The following is a 20139-nucleotide window of genomic DNA, read 5'->3' on the forward strand; positions in this document are numbered from 1 at the left end:
GCACTGGCAGGCAGACTCTCAACCACTGCGCCACCAGGGAAGCCCAATAGCTTTATTTTTTAAAGGCACACCAATTTCAGTGAGTAGAGGGAAAAAACCTGATCTGAGGGAAGCAAGGGACATACTATGAAAAATGGAAGGGAGACCACTGGCTCTGCAAATTACAAAATTTCACATCCTTTGGGGGTCTCTCCGGATAGATTCCCCCAATCTCCTCATCGCGGCACCCCTTTGACGTTATTTCTGCTCCTCTCACCAGGGTCAGGGTCTTCACAGGTGGCTGTGCAGTAACACAATAGCTGGGCTTCCTGTGCTTTTGGAGTGACAACCTACAGAAAGTCAGCCCGAGGTGCCTCAGTTCCTGAAAGGGACATACTCATGCCTCTCGCGCTTTGGGGTGCATGAGAATCCCCTCTGGAACAGGGTCGCTAGTGCCCGGGCCCAGATCCCACTCCAGACGCGTGCATCTAACTGGCGGAGGCCAAGCGGGGCATCCCCAAGTTATCACAGCTCCCCCAGGTGATGTGGGTGTGCAGCAAAGCTTGAAAACTCATCAACTAGATCAGGGGTCAGCAAACTTTCTTTAAAGAGCCAGATAGTAATCGTTTTCGGCTTCACAAGCCACGTGGCCTCTGTCACAACTATTCAACTTGGCCCTTGGAGCAGGAAATCATCCACAGACAATACGTAAATGAATGAATGTGACTGTGTTCTAATAAATCTTTATTTAGGGACACTGAAATTCAAATTTCTTGTCATTTTCATGTGTCCCAAAAGAGTAACCTTCTTTTGAATTTTCTTCAACCGTGTAAAAACTATTCTTAGTTCACAGGCCATATAAAAAGAGGTGATGGACTGGATTCTGCCAGTGGGCTGTAGTTTGCCAACCCCTGATATAGACCAACCCTCTCATTTTACAGATAAGAAACTTGCCAGGGGTCTGTGGTGGGCTAGTGTTCAGGCTGGGATTAGATCCCAAGGCCATGCCATTTCCGTAATTCCAGGTTGCCTATGACAGATTGCAGAAATGGCCGTTGTGACACCACTGAGGATCTTTCCAGACGTGTCTGTGTCCCCTGCAATCTGGGTGCCTGGAAAGAGCGGGGTGGGACCAAGGGGGTGTCCTCCTCATCTGTAAAGTCTCAGAAACGTGTCTGGTGACATGAAGAGCATGAAGAAAGGAAAAATAATGTGGACACAATCTCAAAGAACATCTATTTGTCAGCATTTTCCATTTCAAAGCGTTCTGCATTCCCGACGCCTCGCACAGCACCCTGAGCGTCTACATGAACCAACAGAGCAAAGGGCAGCTTCCTCCCCCACTTCCACGTGTGGAAGGTTTGGGGACGTCAGAGGACCCGGTGGGACACTGGGCTTTCCTTCACTTCCTTCCTCGTCCTCCTCTCTCCGCTTCCTGCTCTGAAGCTGCCCCCCTCACCCTGCCCCATAAACCAAAAGTGCCCTCACCTGTCTTCTTAAAGAATCAGTTTCCTGGACTTCCCTGGTGGCGCAGTGGTTAAGAATCCGCCTGCCAATGCAGGGAACACGGGTTCGAGCCCTGGTCCCGGAAGATCCCACATGCCATGGAGCAACGAAGCCCGTGCGCCACAACTACTGAGCCTGTGCGCTAGAGCCCACGAGCCACAACTACTGAGCCCACGTGCCACAACTACTGAAGCCCGCGTGCCTAGAGCCCGTGCTCCGCAACAAGAGAAGCAACCACAGTGAGAAGCCCCCGCACCGCAACGAAGAGTAGCCCTTGCTCACCGCAACTAGAGAAAGCCCATGCACAGCAACAAAGACCCAAAACAGCCAAAAATAAAAATAAATAAATTAAAAAAAAAAAAAAAAAAAGAATCAGTTTCCTCCATGACTGGCTCATAAAGAATATTATTGGGTCATGAATAAAATGCCCCAGTTCCATAAAACAAGCAACCCTTTCTCATGAGAACGAAAAGAAAAGCCTTCTTGCATTTGCCCTGTACCGTCTTTAGGGTCCTATTCATCTTTAGAGATGATTTCTCTGGAATTATCATGGAGATCTGCGATTTTAACATGTCTCAAATGGCAGCCCACTGAAAGTGAACTTGGAGTGGAAGCTTCTCCTCAAATAACGCTGGAAATGCTGCCTTCTCTTCCCCTTAATGTCACACTGCACACCCGTGCGTTAAAAACAAGTAGCAGCCTTGCACTGAAGAAATGTGTTTAACCTTCTGTAGCCTGCTGACCTCCATCACCGCTGAGCCCTTTCCCTGGGCCACATCCTGACCTCCTGGGGGAACTGGTCCAGGCAGCAGAACCCCCCCAGAGCATATGCGACTCCCACGTGGCCCAACCTGATTCTACCTTGTGTTATGGTTTCCACCTGATTTCCTCTCCCTCTCCCATCCCAACTGCAGTCTCCTTGAAGGTTGTGATGGGGCCTCCTTCTCTTCATATTAGACTAGGATTTCTCAACCTCAGCACTACTGACATTTGGGACTGGATAGTTCTTTGCTGTGGAGGGAGCTGTCCTGTGTACTGTAGGATGTTTAGCAGCACCCTTGGCCTCTACGCTATAGACGTCATAGCACCCCACTGGGACTATCAAAAGTGTCTCCATACCAGCCTTAAAAAAGAACAAAATAATGCCATTTGCAGCAACATGGGTGGACCTAGAGATTGTCATACTGAGTGAAGTAAGTCAGACACAGGAAGACAAATATTATATGATATTGCTTATATGTGGAATCTAAAAAAAGGGTACAAATGAACATACTTACAAAACAGAAGTAGAGTCATGGATGTAGAAAACAATCTTATGGTTACCAGGGTATAGGGGGTGGAGGGATAAATCGGGAGACTGTGATTGACATATACACACTACTATATATAAAATAGACAACTAATAAGAACCTGCTGTATAGCACAGGGAACTCTACTCCATACTCTGTAATGGCCTATATGGAAAAAGAATGTAAAAAAAAAAAAAAGTGGAATATGTATATGTATAACTGATTCACTTTGCTTTACAGCAGAAACTAACACAACATTGTAAATCAACTATGCTCCAATAAAAATTTTTTTTAAAAAAAGTGTCTCCAGACACTGTCAAATGTCCCCTGGGGACAGTTCTGACCTTGGTTGGGAACCACTGATGTAGACCATCAAGGCATGCGTCTGGTAGCCCCACAGTCAAAATTTGTGCTAAATGATTAAATGCATCAATCTCCTGAGTTTAGAAGAGAAAAGAAGGGTTCCTCCAGGCAGGCCTGGCTGTGAAGCGCTCATGCAACTGCCCTGACATGTCTCTGGCTTAGGCCTGCCCCATCCCGCAGTAGGTCTCGATGTAGCTCACTTGACCTAACAAGCCCTAAATCACGTGTGTTCCAGCATCTGAGACGCAGCACGCCTAAGGGGACACGGCCAGGAAGGGAGGGGAGCAGTTTTCCTCTCACACTAGGGAACCCTCTGGATATCTAAACCTTAACAGCAGGACACAAAGCAGCCAACTGCTTTTGTTTTTAATTGTCAGAGGGAAGTGTCAGCCTTCAAGTCACTGTGAAGCTTCCCCAGGATGCTTTTTCTTTTCCCAGCCCCAGGACAAAGCCTTGGCAAGGGACATCAATCTCTCCAGCCCTAGGGGTTTCCTAAACTCATTCCCTTCCCCCCAGGTCCTGTCCACCAGTTTCTTGAAGAAAATTTCCAGCTGTATTTTAACTTCAGGATGAGTGCTAAAGAGTTTACAAGTTGCTGAAGCTCTGAGGCTCATGAATCTTGGGAGACAATTTCATTAATTTTTTAGATCAGGGATCAGTAGACTTTTTTTATAAAGGGCCAGATAGTAGATATTTTAGGCTCGGTGGGCCACGTGATCTCTGCTGCAATTACTTATCTGCTGTTGCTGCCCAAATGCCGCCCAAAGACAATATGTAAATGAATGGGCATTGCTGTGTTCCAATAAAACTTTATTTACAGAAGCAAGTTGTGGGCCGGGCGTAGCCCACAGGCTGTGAAGACTCCTGCTGTAGAACATCTCCAGTGATGAACCAGGCTTTGCCACCCCAATGACCAAGAGGAAGAATGTGCTGCTCTTTTTACCCACGAAAGTCATACCCACATTCCCCACAGATAGACATACTGATAGGAAGACGTGAGTTTCTGATCTCAAAGGCCTTTTGGTCTCCGGTTACCATTTGTCTGCTGCTAACCTTTTCAAGTTACTAAAGTTAAACTTTGAGCTTGCTTTCCAAAGTGTAGGTGCTGCCAGCGGGAGATTCTGCCTCTCTTTTCTGGAGGTTGATCTCACTTGTCCCCATCCCACCCCCCAGGAAAATGTGCAAGTCATGCAAATGCAGTCAAGAGGACCACTGCCTGAGCTCGGACCTGGAAGATGATCGGAAAATTGGCCGCTTGCTGATGGACTCCAAGTATTCCACCCTCACGGCCCGAGTGAAAGGCGGGGACGGCATCCGGATTTACAAGAGGAACCGAATGATCATGACCAACCCCATTGCCACTGGGAAAGATCCCACCTTTGACACCATCACCTATGAGTGGGCTCCCCCTGGAGTCACCCAGAAACTGGTAAGAGAGCTTCCTGCAACCAAGTGGTTGTTTCCCTACCTTTGTAAATAGGAGCCATGCCATAGGTTCCTGGATGTCAAAGACAAGGTAAGAAGAGGGCAAGGTTGCAAAAATGGTAGGAAAATAGCTATGGTTTCGAACCTGCTCCTGCCTCACTCTGTGATCTTGAAGTGAAAACTGTCTCGGCCTCAGTTTTCCTCATCCATGAAATGGGTAGAGGTGTTCATGTGAATTTTAAGGGGCCCTTCCAGCTCTAGTACAGGGTTACTCATGGTTCCCTTTAGGTTCCCCACTTCTGAACAGAGGATGGTTTATTGTTCAGAACTCTCAGAGTGCTCATGTTCATCCATAAGTTCTTCATTTTCCCTCAAAGTGGCCTGGGATGTGCCCTTTGCAAGTCTTGGGGAGAGCACAGGAACACTTCTCTCTTCTCCCTAATTCCTGGGCTTAGAAGAGAGAAGTAAATTGGCTTTACACAACCCTAGGGAAGAGGCACCCAGAGAAGGACAAGGCCCAGAGAGAGCAGGTGACTTGCCCAAGGTCACGCCATGGCTGCCCACTAAAAGGACCCAAGAAAAGTCCCCATGCACAGGCCTCACCCCAGACCATTAAATCGGACGCTCCAGATCGCAGGATCAGAATTATCAGACACGAGTATTTAAACGAAGCCCCAGGTAATACCCCATGTGGACCCCCTTCAAGACCCAGAGCAGCGGACCAGTGCCCCTCAGATTTCCACAAGCGTATAAACCATCTGGAGAGCTCGCAGAAACACATCGAGTAGGCTCAGGGCCGTTCTCAGAATCTGCAGTCCCGCCAAGCTCCCAGGTCATGCCGGTGCTGCCGGCTCCCAGAGCACACCTGGAGTAGCAAGGACCCAGGTGATTTCTACAGGTTAGTGAGATTTAAAAAACCCTACAGTGTTAGAGATGCAAGCCTGACGTTGAATTCCATCTCTCCTGGGAGAAAAGGAGAGCCTTTCGAGACCCGTGTGTCCCTGTCCCTGCAGGCTCCCCCCACAGCTCCTGCTACGCCCCCTCACTGAGTACCTTGCATGGCAATGACCTTCCACCTTCCTGCCCTGGACCACTCTACGGCAGGCCTGGGCTCTCTAGGCTCTTGCCCTCCTCGGGGCCTTTGCACATGCTGTTCCCTCTCCTTGAAACATCCTTTCCCGGCTCTCTGCATGGCTGGCTCCTTTTGCCAGTCATATCTCAGACAGGCCGTCCCTCACTACCCGATCTGTGGAAGATGTCACCCACCCCCCTACTACATTTCTTCTCTCTCCTAGTTCTCCATGGTTTCTTTAGAAGCTCTTATTTCGAGCTGTCATTGGCTCACGCGTGTCTGTGCTTCGTCATCACCTCTCCCCTACGCTGGAGTGAAGCAAGGCCCACGAGAGCACGCGCGTGCCTGTCCTGTGTACCGTCTCGTCCCTCGCCTTACACTGCACAGGGCACGCAGCCAGCTTGAGGCGTATTTGTGCCACGTCGCCTCCCAGCCAGGGACACTCCACGTGTGGTCTGTGGGCTGGCACTGCCCCACAGAATCCTTGTGACTGGTCCACAATCGGAAGCACGGAAATTGAGAATAAATGTTGGGAAAATTCTGTGGCACTTGACATCCAAGTGCGTGATGGCTGGCAGAGCTCCTGCGTGGTCAGCCTCACGTGGAAACCTCATGTGGCCTGAGCTACATTCTCATCACATGCACTGAGCCCACAAATCATCCTGCAATCCGTGGAAAAAACACCAAACAAACCTTGATCCTTCACCATAGAAGGTTCGAGCAGCACAGTGCTAAGCTGGAGCTTAAGAGGGGGGAAAAAAATCCCTTCTAGATAAAGTGAAGAGAGGCAAAGTTTTTTTTCTTTTTTTTTTTTTTTTAAAGCTTTGCTTTTCGAGACGCATATTTTAAAAGAACACTTCAGCCTGCATGAGCCCGGCCACCCTGTGAGGTGAGGGTTAGTTTACGTGTGAGGAAACACAGAATGCTGAACTGGACTTCGACAGCCCCAGTGGGTAGCCAGGGGCAGGTCGGGGGCCACGGAATAGCAGCAGTGCCAGGTGGTTCCGAACGCGGGTCTGCCCTCCAGCACCCGGGCCTGGGTGAGCCATCAGTGGGGCTCCAAGATGTCAGTGGAAACTGAAGCAAGCAGCTCATAAAAGAGCCAGCTGTGGGCGTCAGGAACTGACTGGTGAAAACCCCAAACGCTTCAGCCCCAGACTAATCAGAGGAAGGCATCGTCGGGCCGTGATTAATGCCGGCTCATAAAACCGCATGGGATAAAGGCCCCTCTGTCTGCCCTGCGTCTGGCCTGCCCGAGCAAATCGCATTTCTGAGACTGGACGACTCTCTTCCCACTCACCCTTCCTACTTTTTTTTTTTAATTACCAAGTGATCGGGGCTGATTATATTTTGGAAATGGGACTGAATCTTGCTCTCTGTCACCCTTCCCAACCAGAACAAAAGCCAGAGAAATGCTTAAGCCTTCAAAGACTAAAGTCACCATAAACCTAATTGCTAGTATGTATTGAGTACTTACTGTGAGCCAGGCCCTACGCTAAGAGCTACACACGCACAATCGCATCTGATTTTCCAACGCTGTTAGGGCTGTACTATTATCACCCTCATCTACAGAAGAAGAAACTGAGGCTCAGAGAGGTGAATGGGTCTTTGAAAGCTAGCCGGGAATGTGGGGGGAGGCGAGACGGAGAAGATGAAGGGAACCAGCATCCACGGAGTATTTGTATATGAAAGATATCAACACCTCACCACTCCCTGTGCGCTGGGTGCATTCCTGCCCCCATTTTACAGGAGAGCAAACAGAAGCTGGTGACAAGCGCATGCAGTGCTGGCATTAACCCATACCCCATCCTCTGCTCCCGTACCCATGGCACTCAGAGCACTGTCTCCCACTGAGCCCTCATTGGGCCTCAGAATCCTACTCAACACAGCACTCCAGGCTGTCATGATTGACCAGAATTAACGTGGAACGTGAAGCCCATTTGCTGTCTTTGTCTGACAGCTGGAGAAGAATCAGAAAGCGCAGAATCAGGCCTGGGTTTTCTGACTCCAAAGTCTGTGTGTCCCACTGCCCAACCCTGGGAAAAGAGCATCTTTCTCCTCCACTTTTCTCTCTTCTCTTTTGATTTCTCTCCTGAAAAAGCCTGGTTCCAGGAACCTCTTCAGCCAGTATGGCTGTGCCAGACAGCAAAGCACCAAATGATTCAGAAAGTTTCTCACGAAAAACTTAAAACCTAAACCGATCTTTCCAACTGATCCTAGAAAAGGCATCTTGCTAAAGGTTTTGGGAACATGACCTTAGTCAGCTTCATGGAGAAACACCTGAGAGATTCTCTTACAGGCTCTGAGCAGCACTGGCAGCCGACTCTGACCCAGCCTCTCTCCCCATCTTCCCTTCCCGAGTCCATGCCAACTGACAGTGATCGTCTGAGGGCTGCCTTAACGTGGGTTCTGAGACCCTCATCAGGGTTGATTAGCAATGTCTGCCATCAGTGTGTGGCTAGCGAGTGTGGGAGGGGTCTCAGGCCAGCCAGGCAAGGCCAGCCATCACGGAACACATGTCCGTGGTAGCCGGATGCTGGGGCCTTGCCAATGCAAAGGCAGAGAGCCGGTACCCAGCTGGGGCTTTGAGGACACTGTGAGTGTAGGCGCAACCTCGACCACAGGGCTGACTTATAAAGTCGAGCAGGGAGGGATGCAGGCCCTAGAAGACCAGAGCCACACACAGATGCAGGGACTACAGCATCCTGGCACCAGGCAATGCTTTCCACCCTGAAATGATGACAAAAGGAAACTCCCCCAGAGATTGGGGGACATTTTTTTTCTCTTTGCAAATCACGCAACTTGTAGACAGTCAGTATAGAAGGAGTTGAGACCCAAGCTGCTGAGTTCAAAGCTGTCTCTTCCGCATAGTAGCTGTGTGACCTTTGGGAGGTTACTTAACTTCTCTGTGCCTCAGTTTCCCAAGGGATAATATTAGTACCTTCCTCCTAGGGGTGTTGTGAGAATTAAATGGGTTAACATAGGTCAGGCGCTTAGAAGGGCTGGAACGCAGTAAGCAGCACGTAGGAGTTAGCTGTCCCGACCCTTCCTCATACCACGCCACTGGGGGAAGGAGGCAGCCTTCCTAGAAGAGGCTGCTCTCCCCTCAGCCGAATCCTCTGTGCGACTGGGGCTGCTTCAGCACTCGGAGTCAGTGAGATATTGGCCAGGTCTGGAGGCCCATTCTGGCAGCATGAGCAAAGCTCCGGTTTCCACTTCTCCAAAATCCTTCTTGAGATTCTAGGAGCCGGGCAGGCCCCAGGCAAGAAACAGGAAGGGCTGGCGGGGGTATTTCCCCTGCCCCGCCCCTGCTGCATCTCCCCAGGGCCCTGTGCCTTGCGGCCCCTCACCCACGTCCCAGGGTCCTGTGCCCTACCGTACCCTCATCCATCTCCCCAGGGCCCTGTGCCCCACCCCAGCCTGCTGGCTGTTGGGCTGCGGCTTCCTGTTCTGTTGGTCCCATCCCTTCCCCCACCCACTGCCCTCGGATGTCCTACTTCAGACTCCCCCAGGAGGACCTATACAAGCACTCACTTCCAGGCCCCTGCAGGCTCCTAAATCAGAGCGGGCCTGGGAAGCTTTCCCACAAGGTCGCCAAGTGAGTCCTATGCACCCCAAAGTTTGAGACAAGGGTCTTCAGATCTACCCGTCTGGCCTGTTCTCGTTGGAGGGCACCTGCAGTTTCACATTGATCAAGAGAAAAGCCACGGTCTTCCCAAGACACAGCAGGAATCAGCCCCTGCCAGACGTGTCGGCAGCTGGGGGACTCCCCGGGGCTTCTGGTTCTCCTGAGTGTTGGGTGAAGGGCCTGGGACTCTTTGGCCCCTTTTCGGGGCTGCGGACTCGGCTGAGTGACACTGCTCTCCTCTTACTTGTGAGGAGGATGGAGTGAGGTCGCCAGTGACTTCTCACAATGGCCCAGACCCTAGCGATCATGCTTTCTACCCTGAACTTTGCAGATGAGGAAACGGAGGCCCAGAGAGGCTGGGTGCTTCCTTGATCTTACACAGAGAGTAGCAGCAGCGGGGCTGGAGCTAGAAACCCAAATTTCCCGGCGCCCCGGGATGCTGTGCACCACCCAGGCCATCTCCTGTGTCTAGAAAGTGCCCTGAGAGTGGGAGGGGCTGTGCAGAGGAACAGGGACCAAGAGGGTGTGCGTGAGCCCGCAGGGCCGGGAGGTCTCAGCCGGGTCCCCCGGGATCTCGGGCTGAGCCGCCGAGGGTGGGGCGCTCACAGCCACCCCTCCACTGCATTCGCACACCTGCCTCTCCCTGTTCTAAAAAGGCTCTTATCCGGAATCCATTCATTATGACATTCAGCAAACCAGGCTCTGGACCAGCACGCCCCAGCCCCAGGTCCTCATCCCCCGCTCCCTACAATCAGGCCGCAGCTGGGACTGTCCATTATGAATCGCATCTTCCATGCTGGTTAACACAACTCCAGTGTGAGTCCGGCCCCAAGGACGAGATATGGGGCACCAGATTCTAAGAGGGTAAATACGGCAGCAACCATGGGGGCATGGGAATCAGGCCGTCTGGTGGGCGAGTCAGGTACGCGTCAGGGTCAGGGTCGGGCACACAGGTGGAGAACAGGTGTCGAGGACAAACAACTGGCCTTTCACACTTTCTCAAGCTGTGTGGCCTTGACCTTTATCTTCCCCTAATCTCCCCGTCCCTGGGACCCACCCACGTGTAAGATTTCTGCTCATTTAAAAAAAAGCACGCAAGCAAACCAACAAAAGGCCATTGGACAGTTATCCATGGACATATTAATATTCAGATGATCTACCATCTCTGCCAGCCCTGTTGGTGTGGAAATGTTATTGACCTGAGACCTTGTCGATTCTACTATCAGAAGGTGCCTTTGCATACATTTAAACTAATAAACTATGAAATACCTTCTGCCTATAGTGATTTAATTATACTTTGCCAAGAAAAGCAATGTTAAACTAGATCGACTTTTTTTTTTTTTAAATGAGAAGCATTGCCATGAGGTAAATGAGGTAAAAATATTCAGTTTTCAAGGAAACAAAATCCTTGTTGCAAAGCCAGCAAATCTAAAAGGAACGTCTACTGAAATTACCCGATTCTCATCGTGAATGTGACTCAGGGGAGAGTGGAAGCTTATTTAGGCCTCTTTCCAGTGTTCCCCAAATTCACCCCGTTTCTTCCTTGAGCATAATCCTTGGGTCCTGCAGAGACCTGAAGAAGCCCAGGGCTTGCCAGGGCTCAGATCTCTGCCCGGTGCTTGGGAATCATGGTGCCGGGTCTCCTCTTCCCCAGGGCCTGCGGTACATGGAGCTCATCCCCAAGGAGAAGCAACCAGTGACGGGCACTGAGGGCGCCTACTACCGCCGGCGCCAGCTCTCGCGCCAGCTGCCCATCTACGACCAGGACCCCTCTCGCTGCCGCGGACTTTTGGAGAACGAGCTGAACGTGATGGAAGAGTTTGTGAAGCAGTACAAGAGCGAGGCCCTGGGTGTGGGCGAAGTGGCCCTCCCCGGGCAGGGCGGCTTGCCCAAGGAGGAGGGGAAGCAGCAGGAGAAGCCCGAGGGCGCAGAGACGGCCGCCCCGACTACCAACGGCAGCCTCAGCGACCCGTCCAAGGAATACGTAAGTCTCTCCCATCCATCCATCCATCCATCCATCCATCCATCCATCGGGTCTGGCTGAAACCGCCCAGGCCCGGGCTGCAGGGTCAGGGCCCCAGTTCCAGGCTCTGTTCCCTCATTCCTGCCTTCATCCGTGGTCACGGCCCAGGAGAGGTCACAGGCAAGCAAACCGTCGCAGTGCAGAGAAAGGGCATCTATCCTTGCTTGGGGGTGAGGGTAGGCTTGGGGGAGGAGGTGAGGCCCACGCTGGCCTTGGAAGAATAATTAAGAGTGCCCCAGGCCTTGAGGCTCTTCGGGGAAGACCTGTGTTGCCTTAAAGAGGTGATCATGTGCAAAAAATGGTGAAAGTCTCAGAGAGCACAGCACAGTCAGAGGACTGAATGAAGTCCCAGGTGGCTGAAAGTGTGGTACCAGGGGGCAGGGGGGCCCAAGGCTGGCGAGGTCAGCAGGGGCACGCTTCCTGAAGAGTCATGCCCTCCGTCCGTCCATCACTCAAGCATTGATTGGCCTGTACTGTCCGCCGAGCCCCAGGAAATCAAACAAGCAGAGGACGCTGTCCCCGTATTGGGATGCTATAGATTTAGGACTTTACTCCAAGGGCCGTAGGGAGAGGTGGCAGGCTTGAGATTGGGGCCACGTGGGGCTGTCTGCTAACTTTCATGGGCCCCCAACCCCTATCAGCCAAGAGGCTTCATGCCTCTATGTGACATTTGGAGATAAAAGTCCCAATATACAGGGTCCTCAAGCAAATCACCTGCCTTGCTGGGAACAGGCTAGCTGTCACCCACGTGAGCCAGACACCCCAGGGAAATGCCAGCCCAAATGATGCTGTCAGTACGTCCAGAAGGGGCCAGGTCTTTCTTCTCTGTAGTGACTCACACTTGTTATCCAAAACCTGCGTCCTGCCTCTCCCAGCCCCGCCCCGTGGGCACGTTCATTTGGGATTGCCATCCAATGAAAAGAACAAAAAGACAAAAGAATGAAATTGATTTTCACTAGCACAAATTGGTGATGGTCTTGAAAAGACCCATTTCTCAGGAAGAATTCACATGCCAGGAACTTTTGAAAACATTAGATCCAGTTACCATGTTTCATAAACTAGCCTCCTCCCCAGCCCTGCCTTCTATCCACCCTCCAGCAGCCATCGGTCTTTAACACATCAGTACCGCGTACTTCCAAGCTGGAACGCAACGTCTTTAAGTCTGTGACATTTCCCAGTTGCCATTCCCGAGAGAGAAATGCTGATCTGAGAACGTATTTTATCCTGGACTCAGCCCACGGGTTTGGACAGCGTGGAAGTGGGGCAGAGGCGGCCTGAGATCCCAGGGCCTTGGCAACAGTCAACTTTAGGAAATGGCTCTGACACTTTGGAAGCATTTAAACAAGACCAGGCAGTAAATAGGGAATCTGAAGGAAGCCGATATTGGTGGGTTGGGCTGGCTGGGAAGACAGACTTTTCCTTGCTGACCCTAACCCCAATCTTAATTAGATGACTAATTATGTCATTAGTAGACTCACGTCCGTCACCCCCTCTAAATGCTGAGGTCCTGTCTTGTCCATCTCTGTATCTGCAGCAGGAGCCATCAGTATAATATAGAGAGTAGGTGCTTGATAAATATGCAATCCATGAATGACTGAACAAGGGAATGAATGAATGAATGTTCAAACTAAATTTTTTTTTTGTTTTTGTCTGCGTCCGGTCTCAGTTGAAGCACGCAGGATCCTTCGTTGTGGCGTGCAGGCTTCTCTCTAGTTGTGGCGCGTGGGCTCTGTAGTTGCGGCATGCAGGCTTTCTAGTTGTGGTGCGCAGGCTCAGTAGTTGTGGCGCACGGGCTTAGTTACCCCGCAGCATGTGGAATCTTAGTTCCCCAACCAGGGATCGAACCGGCGTCCCCTGCATTGCAAGACGGATTCTCAACCACTGGACCACCAGGGAAGTCCCATGTTCGAACTAAACTGATCCTCGAAAGATGGGGACCACTTGGGTGGCCGTTTTGCCTGAGAGGACGATGAGATTTCAAGTTCACATGCCTTAAGCCCCTGCTGTGTGCCACGTGCTATGCTCACTACTTCCAGGTCTTGGATTAATTCGAACTGTTACCTGGTAGGTGGATTTCACCAGCCCCATTTCACAGGTGAGCAGTCAGAGATTCAGAGAAGAATGGTGGCTTGTCCGAGGCCCCATCGTTTCTAAGGGGCAGAAGCTGGGTCATTATACTCTTTCTACTGCGTGATGCTGAGTTATAAAACCCTGCTTGTTATCTGTATTTAACTCCCTGTTTATCTCCTTGAAGCCGGGGAGCAAATTCTATTAAGGTAGCTAAGTGGCCTGCCAGGCCATAGACGGCTTGTCCCCGGCGGCCCTGCCATCGGGCCTGGCTCTGGGCTCGCTGCCTGAACCGCTCTGCTCTACCCCAGGGGGCGGCACGTCAAGGGGACATGGGTGCTGGCTGTCCTACGTGCTGGGCTCCTCTTGTTCTCATAAAAGGGCAGGCAGGACAGTTACCACAGACAAGCGTCAGGCACGAAGCCTGACTTTTGCTCCCCTGACGAGGGCCACGAACTTTGCTAGAAGCAGTCAGGGCATTCAACTTGAGGACCCAGGTACGGGGAGGAAGCATAGGACGGACACCCCAAATCAAACAGTGATTTATGAAAGAAAAGGCGGCAAAAAGAAGGACATGTGCAATGTATCACACTGGAGCTACGATGGTAACATATCACAATTTATCATCCTAATGGTGACGTCATTACTGTTGTTAGCGGCTACCGTTTAGCGGGCTTTCTCTGGACCGAGCACAGCGCCAAGCAGGAGAGTATCTGATGTAGAGCTCCCAACCGCCCAAGGGAGGCTATGGGATGCGAACCAACTCTGTCAGCCCCCAAACCCATCTTTCCTGTTCCCCAAGGCTTATTCCTAGAAAGCTCATGGCCATGAAGCTATAAACGGGCCACGTGGCCATGTAAAGGGGACATGAGACTAAACAAAACGAAATGGGTTTCTTTAGGGCTGGACTTCTCAGAGCCTTTAGGAGGCTACGGCAGTGGTTCTCAAACTAAAGTCACCTGGAAGCTGGCTAAAATCCAGAGGCCTGGGTCCCACCCCAGACTTGCTGGTGCAGGCGGAGGCTGAGAATCTGAATTTCTAACGAGTCTCCAGGTTGATGCCAACGCTGGGGGCCACACTTTGAGAACCACTGCTAAAGAGGGTTAAAAATGACCTTACATTTAAGCTCAGCCAAAATGACACTGCTGATCTGGTATACAGGGAGGGTCCAAGAGATGCTATCAGGGGCATTTTCTAGATTTATGCGGCCCCCTGGCTTAGGGTGTCCAGCTTTGAGAACACTGCACAGCACTCTTGAATTCCTTGAACTTTCCACGGGGAGTGGTGGAAACACAGGCACAGCACATAGCCCACTACTCTATACCCGCCCCGAAGGCCCCATCCTAGAGCGCACTACACTCTACACTTGGCAGCCGGAGGCCATGAGCCCTGCTTTCTCTGAGCTGCCGGTAGCCTACACCCCACGGCGGTTCTCCCAGGAGCTCGCACGGCTCTGTCCTGCTGCTGGGCGGCCTCTTACAGTCGTGCCCTTCCTCAGAGACCTTGGCTGCCAAGTCCTCCCCCCAACCCCAGGCCCCTCCACCAGACTGTCCAGACCAGAGGAGCATTATCGCCAAAAGGCTTTTCCAAGTCGCCTGTGTGGAATCCCCACCCACGGGCTGAGCGCTGGGTGAAGCCGGAGGGCGGTGGGTGACGGGAGCAGCGCCCTCTGAGCCGACCCACCCTCATGGCCGGGGCTCTTCACTTACTCGGATCTGAGTAAGGCCCTCCGCCAGGCCTTCCCACGGGCCCCGTGACAGGACGGGCAACCTGAAATCAGCCGTGGCACGTCTGGGAATGAACCCCAAAGCTTCGGCCGCCCATGCCGACCTCAGGGCAGGTCCCTGAAAGTGTCATCCTGACCCTGAGCTCAGGAGAGGCAGTGGCATGGCAAATGCCATGAGAGTCATCCCTCTTCATGAGGAAACGCCACGGCACAAAAATCCCAGATACTAACCATCCACTGTCACTCCCAAAGCAGGCCCTTTAAATCAGTGAGGCCAAGTAAAAAACCCCAGTGTTTAGCCTTCTCTTTCCCTGACTTGCCCCTCTGTGTGTGCGTGGAGCGGCGAGGGTGGTGGGGAATTGCACAGCAGGCTCGTTCATCTCTTTGAATCCTCCGAACGACCAGCAAGACAGCTTGGGGTTGTTATGCCCATTTCACAGATGTGGAGCCTGAGGCACAGAGAGGTTAACCGGTTTGCTGGTGAGGTTCCAGCCCAGGTCCTTCCACGTCACCAGCCCTGTGGGGTCCCAGCAGGGTGGGGACAAGCAAGGGCACGTGCATTTATGTTTGCTGGGGTGGGTGGCAGTGTGCAGAGTTACTCCCAGCCCAGCCTGGTGAAGAACTTGACGGTCTCTTGTCTGCGAGCCAAGAACAAGGGAAGGACGTGCCTGCCCCACCCCAGTCCCACCCACCATGGGTCCTCGGGGGGCTTGGGGGCTTCGAAGCGTTCCGTGGCCGTGGAGCTGCCCACCCCAGCAGCCCAGACCGTTCCACAGCAGCACGGCGGGGCCCCATATCTGCTTTCCAGGCCCCCGCTCCCGCCCTCTCCCACCTGGATGGATCCTACGGACACTGGACCTCAATGCTCAGATGGTAAACAGCTCTACCAGACCATTTCCCTGCGTTTAGAACGTTTACTGGATATTTTCTCCGAAATTAAATATACAGATTTCCTGGGCATGGTCATCCTGCCCAGGAATTTCCGCCCTTCCCTACACCCCAAACTTGTAACCGAAGAAAGACGAAAGAAAGCCAGGACATAGCATTTAATGTCTTCTCCGCCCTTTCGTAGTTTTCATCCCTGCCGGGAGACCCCAGCTCCTGCCTCATGGGCCAAGCCGTGGCCCCAGAGAAAGTGATTAAAAGGAGAAGAGACTGAAAGAAGTGAAGACATTGCTGGAAGTCGTAAAGATGTGTTAATTTGGTCCCAAATTACAGTGTAACCCCCCCTGCCCCCTTTCCCCACAAGAATGCACAAAGGAGGGACCGGAGGCGTGGGTCCCCTCCCTCCCACGAGGTGGGCCTCTCAGATGGAAACTTAACAGCCGCTGGCGGCTCAGCCCGACTCCAGCCCCGACAAGGGACATACTTGTGGGCAAGGGACTTCCAAAGCTTGGTCCGAGCAGATGTTTGGCTTGTGGGCTGGCAGGCTGGCTTTCCTGCCAACCCCTCTCTGCGAATTTGAAACCACCGTGCACCCCCAGGCCTGAGAGCCCTGCCTGAGCTGGAGGCCAGAGGATCAAAGGCAGCCGCCCCCAAATCGCCATGGTTACCAGCCTCCTCAGCATCTGCCTGCCACCTTATTTACAGGGGAGGTATTTTAATGACATTAAAGGAGATTTTATTTTCCACAGAAAATTCCTTTTATCCCACTTTTCATACTATAAATACTTTGCCGTGTTGCCACATGAGGCTTCACAACTATCTTTTTTTTTTTTTCCCCCCAAAGTGGGCTGCGTAATAGTCCATTGACTAAAACAGGGGTTGGCAAACTTTTCCTATAAAGGGCAGACTGTGAATATTTTAGGCTTTACGAGCCACGAGGTCTCATTCATAACCACTGGCCTCTGTCCTTGTGGCACTGACGCAGCCAAAGACAATATCTCAACAGATGACCAGGGCTGTGTCCCAATAAAACTTTATTTGCAAAAGCAGGCAGCAGGCTGGATCTGGCCCCAGGGATGTACTTTGCTGACCCTGGAACTAGAAGAGCCGTAAAAAATGGTTTTCACTGTTTATGAATGACCAGGGCTTTGTTCAGTTTTATTATCCTGCTGGAGGTTACTTGGTGATGATGCTGATTCCGAGGATAGTGTCATCTGCCATTCGCTGACGACCTACACTGTGCCAGGCAGCACGCCAGACGCTTCGCACGGTTGTTTTATTCAATCCCAAGAACTAGCCGGCAAGATGTATCATCCCCCTCTCTAGTCGTCTAGCTGGTGAGCCGTGAAGCCAGAACTGGAACTCAGGCCTGCCTCACCTCAAACCCCGCACAGACTCCAAAGGACGGAAGCTCCCGCTTCCAGAGCCCCCGTGTGGCCCAGACACCTTGCGAGGCCTCTGCAACAGAGATGACCACACGTAAGCCTTGTCCCTACTCAGCAGCTTCCCGTTGTAGGGATACACCCGTCAAAGCCGGATTCGAGAACACCCCAGGCTGACGTTCTCTCTCCCAAGTGTCGCATTTGGGAAGCCCTGGCTCCATCCTCCCCCTTCACCAGATAACCAGTGAGTGAGATGCGGTTAGAAACGCCTGACATCCTGCCTCGCTTGGGAGAGAGCCCCCTCCTCAAGGACCTGCCCCTAGAAGATGCAGGAGACAAAGCACGGGTGGGCCCACAGCACTGACCCCACGTGCAAAGTGCTTCCCACGATCAGGGCCCACCTTGTGTCACAGATGCGGAAACTGAGGCTCAGCGATCCCCCCAGATGAAGCTACGGCGGGACCTCGTGCAAAGGCCGGGACCCTAACCGCAGCGCCTGCGGCCACCCACCTATTCTGCACCGTAAGGAACCTCGGGAAGATGCCCGTGTGGGGCAAGAGAACGCAAGAGGCTAAAGATGCCAGCCATGACACTGGGCCAGAAAAGAGGAAAAAAAACCCCAAAACACTCCCGATACACGAGGCTGCAAAGCAAAGATGGTGAATAATCGCCATAAGAGGAAATGGAGAGATGCTGTTTATAAATAAATTGTTGAGTATTTGTGTTGGAAAGAACACAGTGCCTGAATTCAAGGCCCTTCAGTCAATATTTACTGTATTGTAATGGTGAGCTTTTCACAAGGCAATCTGGGTTTAGACTGGGGAGGCCTTTGGATAAGGGCCTTCCAGAAAAGAACCGCATGATTGGCACAGAGCTGCTGGCAACCGCGGCAGACGGATTACGGCTGGTTTACAGGACTCTCAATATCTGCAGATCCGTCCCTGAAGGCCAGTGTGGCTCATCCCTGGAGACACAGCTCTTTGGCCGTGGAACCCGGGGCCACTGTCCTGAATCTGCTGCTTCCTGAAACACTCTGTGTCTTGGTGACTTCCATTTCAGAAGCCTGAAGAACTCTGCGTGTCCACGTGTGCCGCTCCTGTTACCTGGGGCCGCACAGCAAACCACCCTGAGATGCAGCGGATTGGAACACCTGTTCCAAGACGTCTGTTTTCTCACAGATCAGCAATCTGGGCAGGGCTCAGCAGGAGAGCTTGTCGCTGTCCTTGACATCTGGCCTTGATGCTCGGAAGACAGATGCGGCTAGGGCTGGACCAGCAGGGGCCCCAGCCTCTCCCTCTATCTCCGTGTTTTCTCCGTGTGGCTGCCCTAGGATGCGGGCCTCAGGACTCCCAAGAAAGAGCCGGTGGAAGCTGTGTTGCCTTTATGACCTACCTCAGGGATCTACAGCGTCCCTTCCACCACATTCTGTTCTACAGAAGCGAGTTACTAAGGCGGGACCATATGCAAAGAAAGGGAATGTGGGTATTGCTTGGAGGAGGGTCCAGGAAGTTGCCGGCATCATTTCCACACATCATGGCGGAGGGAACCCCAGCCCTGCAGGGTCTGAGCTTTGGAGGCAGCTGAATCTAGAAAGCTCCTCAGCTTTCTCAGTGCAAGTGTTTACAAAGGCCCAAAGTACAGAATATGCAAACTGTTTCATTTAGACGCTTGTGATGAAGAATCTCTCACCATTTGAACAGGGCAAGACAAAACTTCAGTGGCACCAGAAGAAACATCACATGTGTTCTACCTATGAAAGGTCTGTGCTACAGCTCCTTCCCCCGGAGGGACCAGAGTCTGCAAACTAGGTTACGTGGCAAAGGCTGGACAGATTCCCATGAGAAGGCTCTAGTTTTAGACAGTTGGGAGTCTGAATGAGAACCCACTGACATGCTAATGATCAATGGTCTTCTCTGTGCCTTTTAGCCTAGTTCCAAAGCACTTCTACTCGACCAAAAGTGGCTCCTCCAGAGGGGAAGTCACCTGGGAATGACCACATTGGGCTTTCTTCAAAATAGTCTAGAATTTAAGCATCCCAGGAATTCAAATTGGCTTTTGCTGTAACGGAACCTAATTGGTGATGTCATTTGTGCTGAGTTTTTATATAAGGTCATGTTCAAACACTCTATGACAGTGGGTCTCAAAGTGCGGTCCCCTGACCATACCAGCATCCCCTGGGAGTCTGAAAATTCCCCTGCCCCCTCCCAGACCTACTGATGAGACAGTCGGGGTGGGGAGGTGCAGCACTCTGTTTGAGCAGCCCTCTAGGGATGCTGGGGCAGACTCGAGGCTGAGAACGCTGTCTTGGAGGGGGTGGGATGGGCGAGGGCGAGGAGCAGGCCCACCAAGGCGGGCACTGATTGTAGCTGAGTCTGGGGTAGTGAGAAGATGAAACTCACGTGACTTGATTCTCTGGCCTTGCACAGAGGGAAAGAACAGGGATGGAAAAAACACAGAGCTCGTGGGTGGGAGGAATGACCTCCTGCCAATCTACGTGCTCACGGTGCTACTGAAAGGAACCCAGGCCTACAAACCAGAAGCAGATCCTGCCTCCGACGTCTTTGTCGTCTTAGGACATGGATGTAGCTCCTCAACTTTCTATAAGGAGGGCTTCGTAGGGATAACAGGAGATTTTCCCTAATTATTACTGAACCCTTGTAAAGTTCATTAACTCTATTATCTCATTTAATCCATGCAACAGACCTGTGATGTTCCGAGTATTATTTGACAGGTGAAAAAACTAAGGTGCAGAGAGGTTGAGTAACCTGCCCAAGGTCACACAGCTAGCCCCCCT

General features: G+C 52.0%; 1 protein-coding gene across 2 annotated transcripts in view; it reads left to right on the forward strand.

Moving 5' to 3' along the window:
* The window catches only part of LMCD1 (LIM and cysteine rich domains 1), a 58269-nt gene that overhangs the window by 31478 nt on the left and 6652 nt on the right, over nt 1–20139 (forward strand). The window contains exons 2-4 of one of the 2 annotated variants that reach the window (XM_036868552.1): nt 3958–4132; nt 4311–4566; nt 10917–11246. In XM_036868552.1, the coding sequence (XP_036724447.1) occupies nt 4047–4132; nt 4311–4566; nt 10917–11246 (672 nt within the window). In that variant the 5' untranslated portion in view covers nt 3958–4046. The remainder of the gene's footprint in view (nt 1–3957; nt 4133–4310; nt 4567–10916; nt 11247–20139) is intronic. The other variant, XM_036868550.1, reaches the window with a different exon arrangement.

The sequence above is a fragment of the Balaenoptera musculus genome, chromosome 11, assembly GCF_009873245.2.
Source record: "Balaenoptera musculus isolate JJ_BM4_2016_0621 chromosome 11, mBalMus1.pri.v3, whole genome shotgun sequence".
NCBI classification, from domain to species: domain Eukaryota; kingdom Metazoa; phylum Chordata; class Mammalia; order Artiodactyla; family Balaenopteridae; genus Balaenoptera; species Balaenoptera musculus.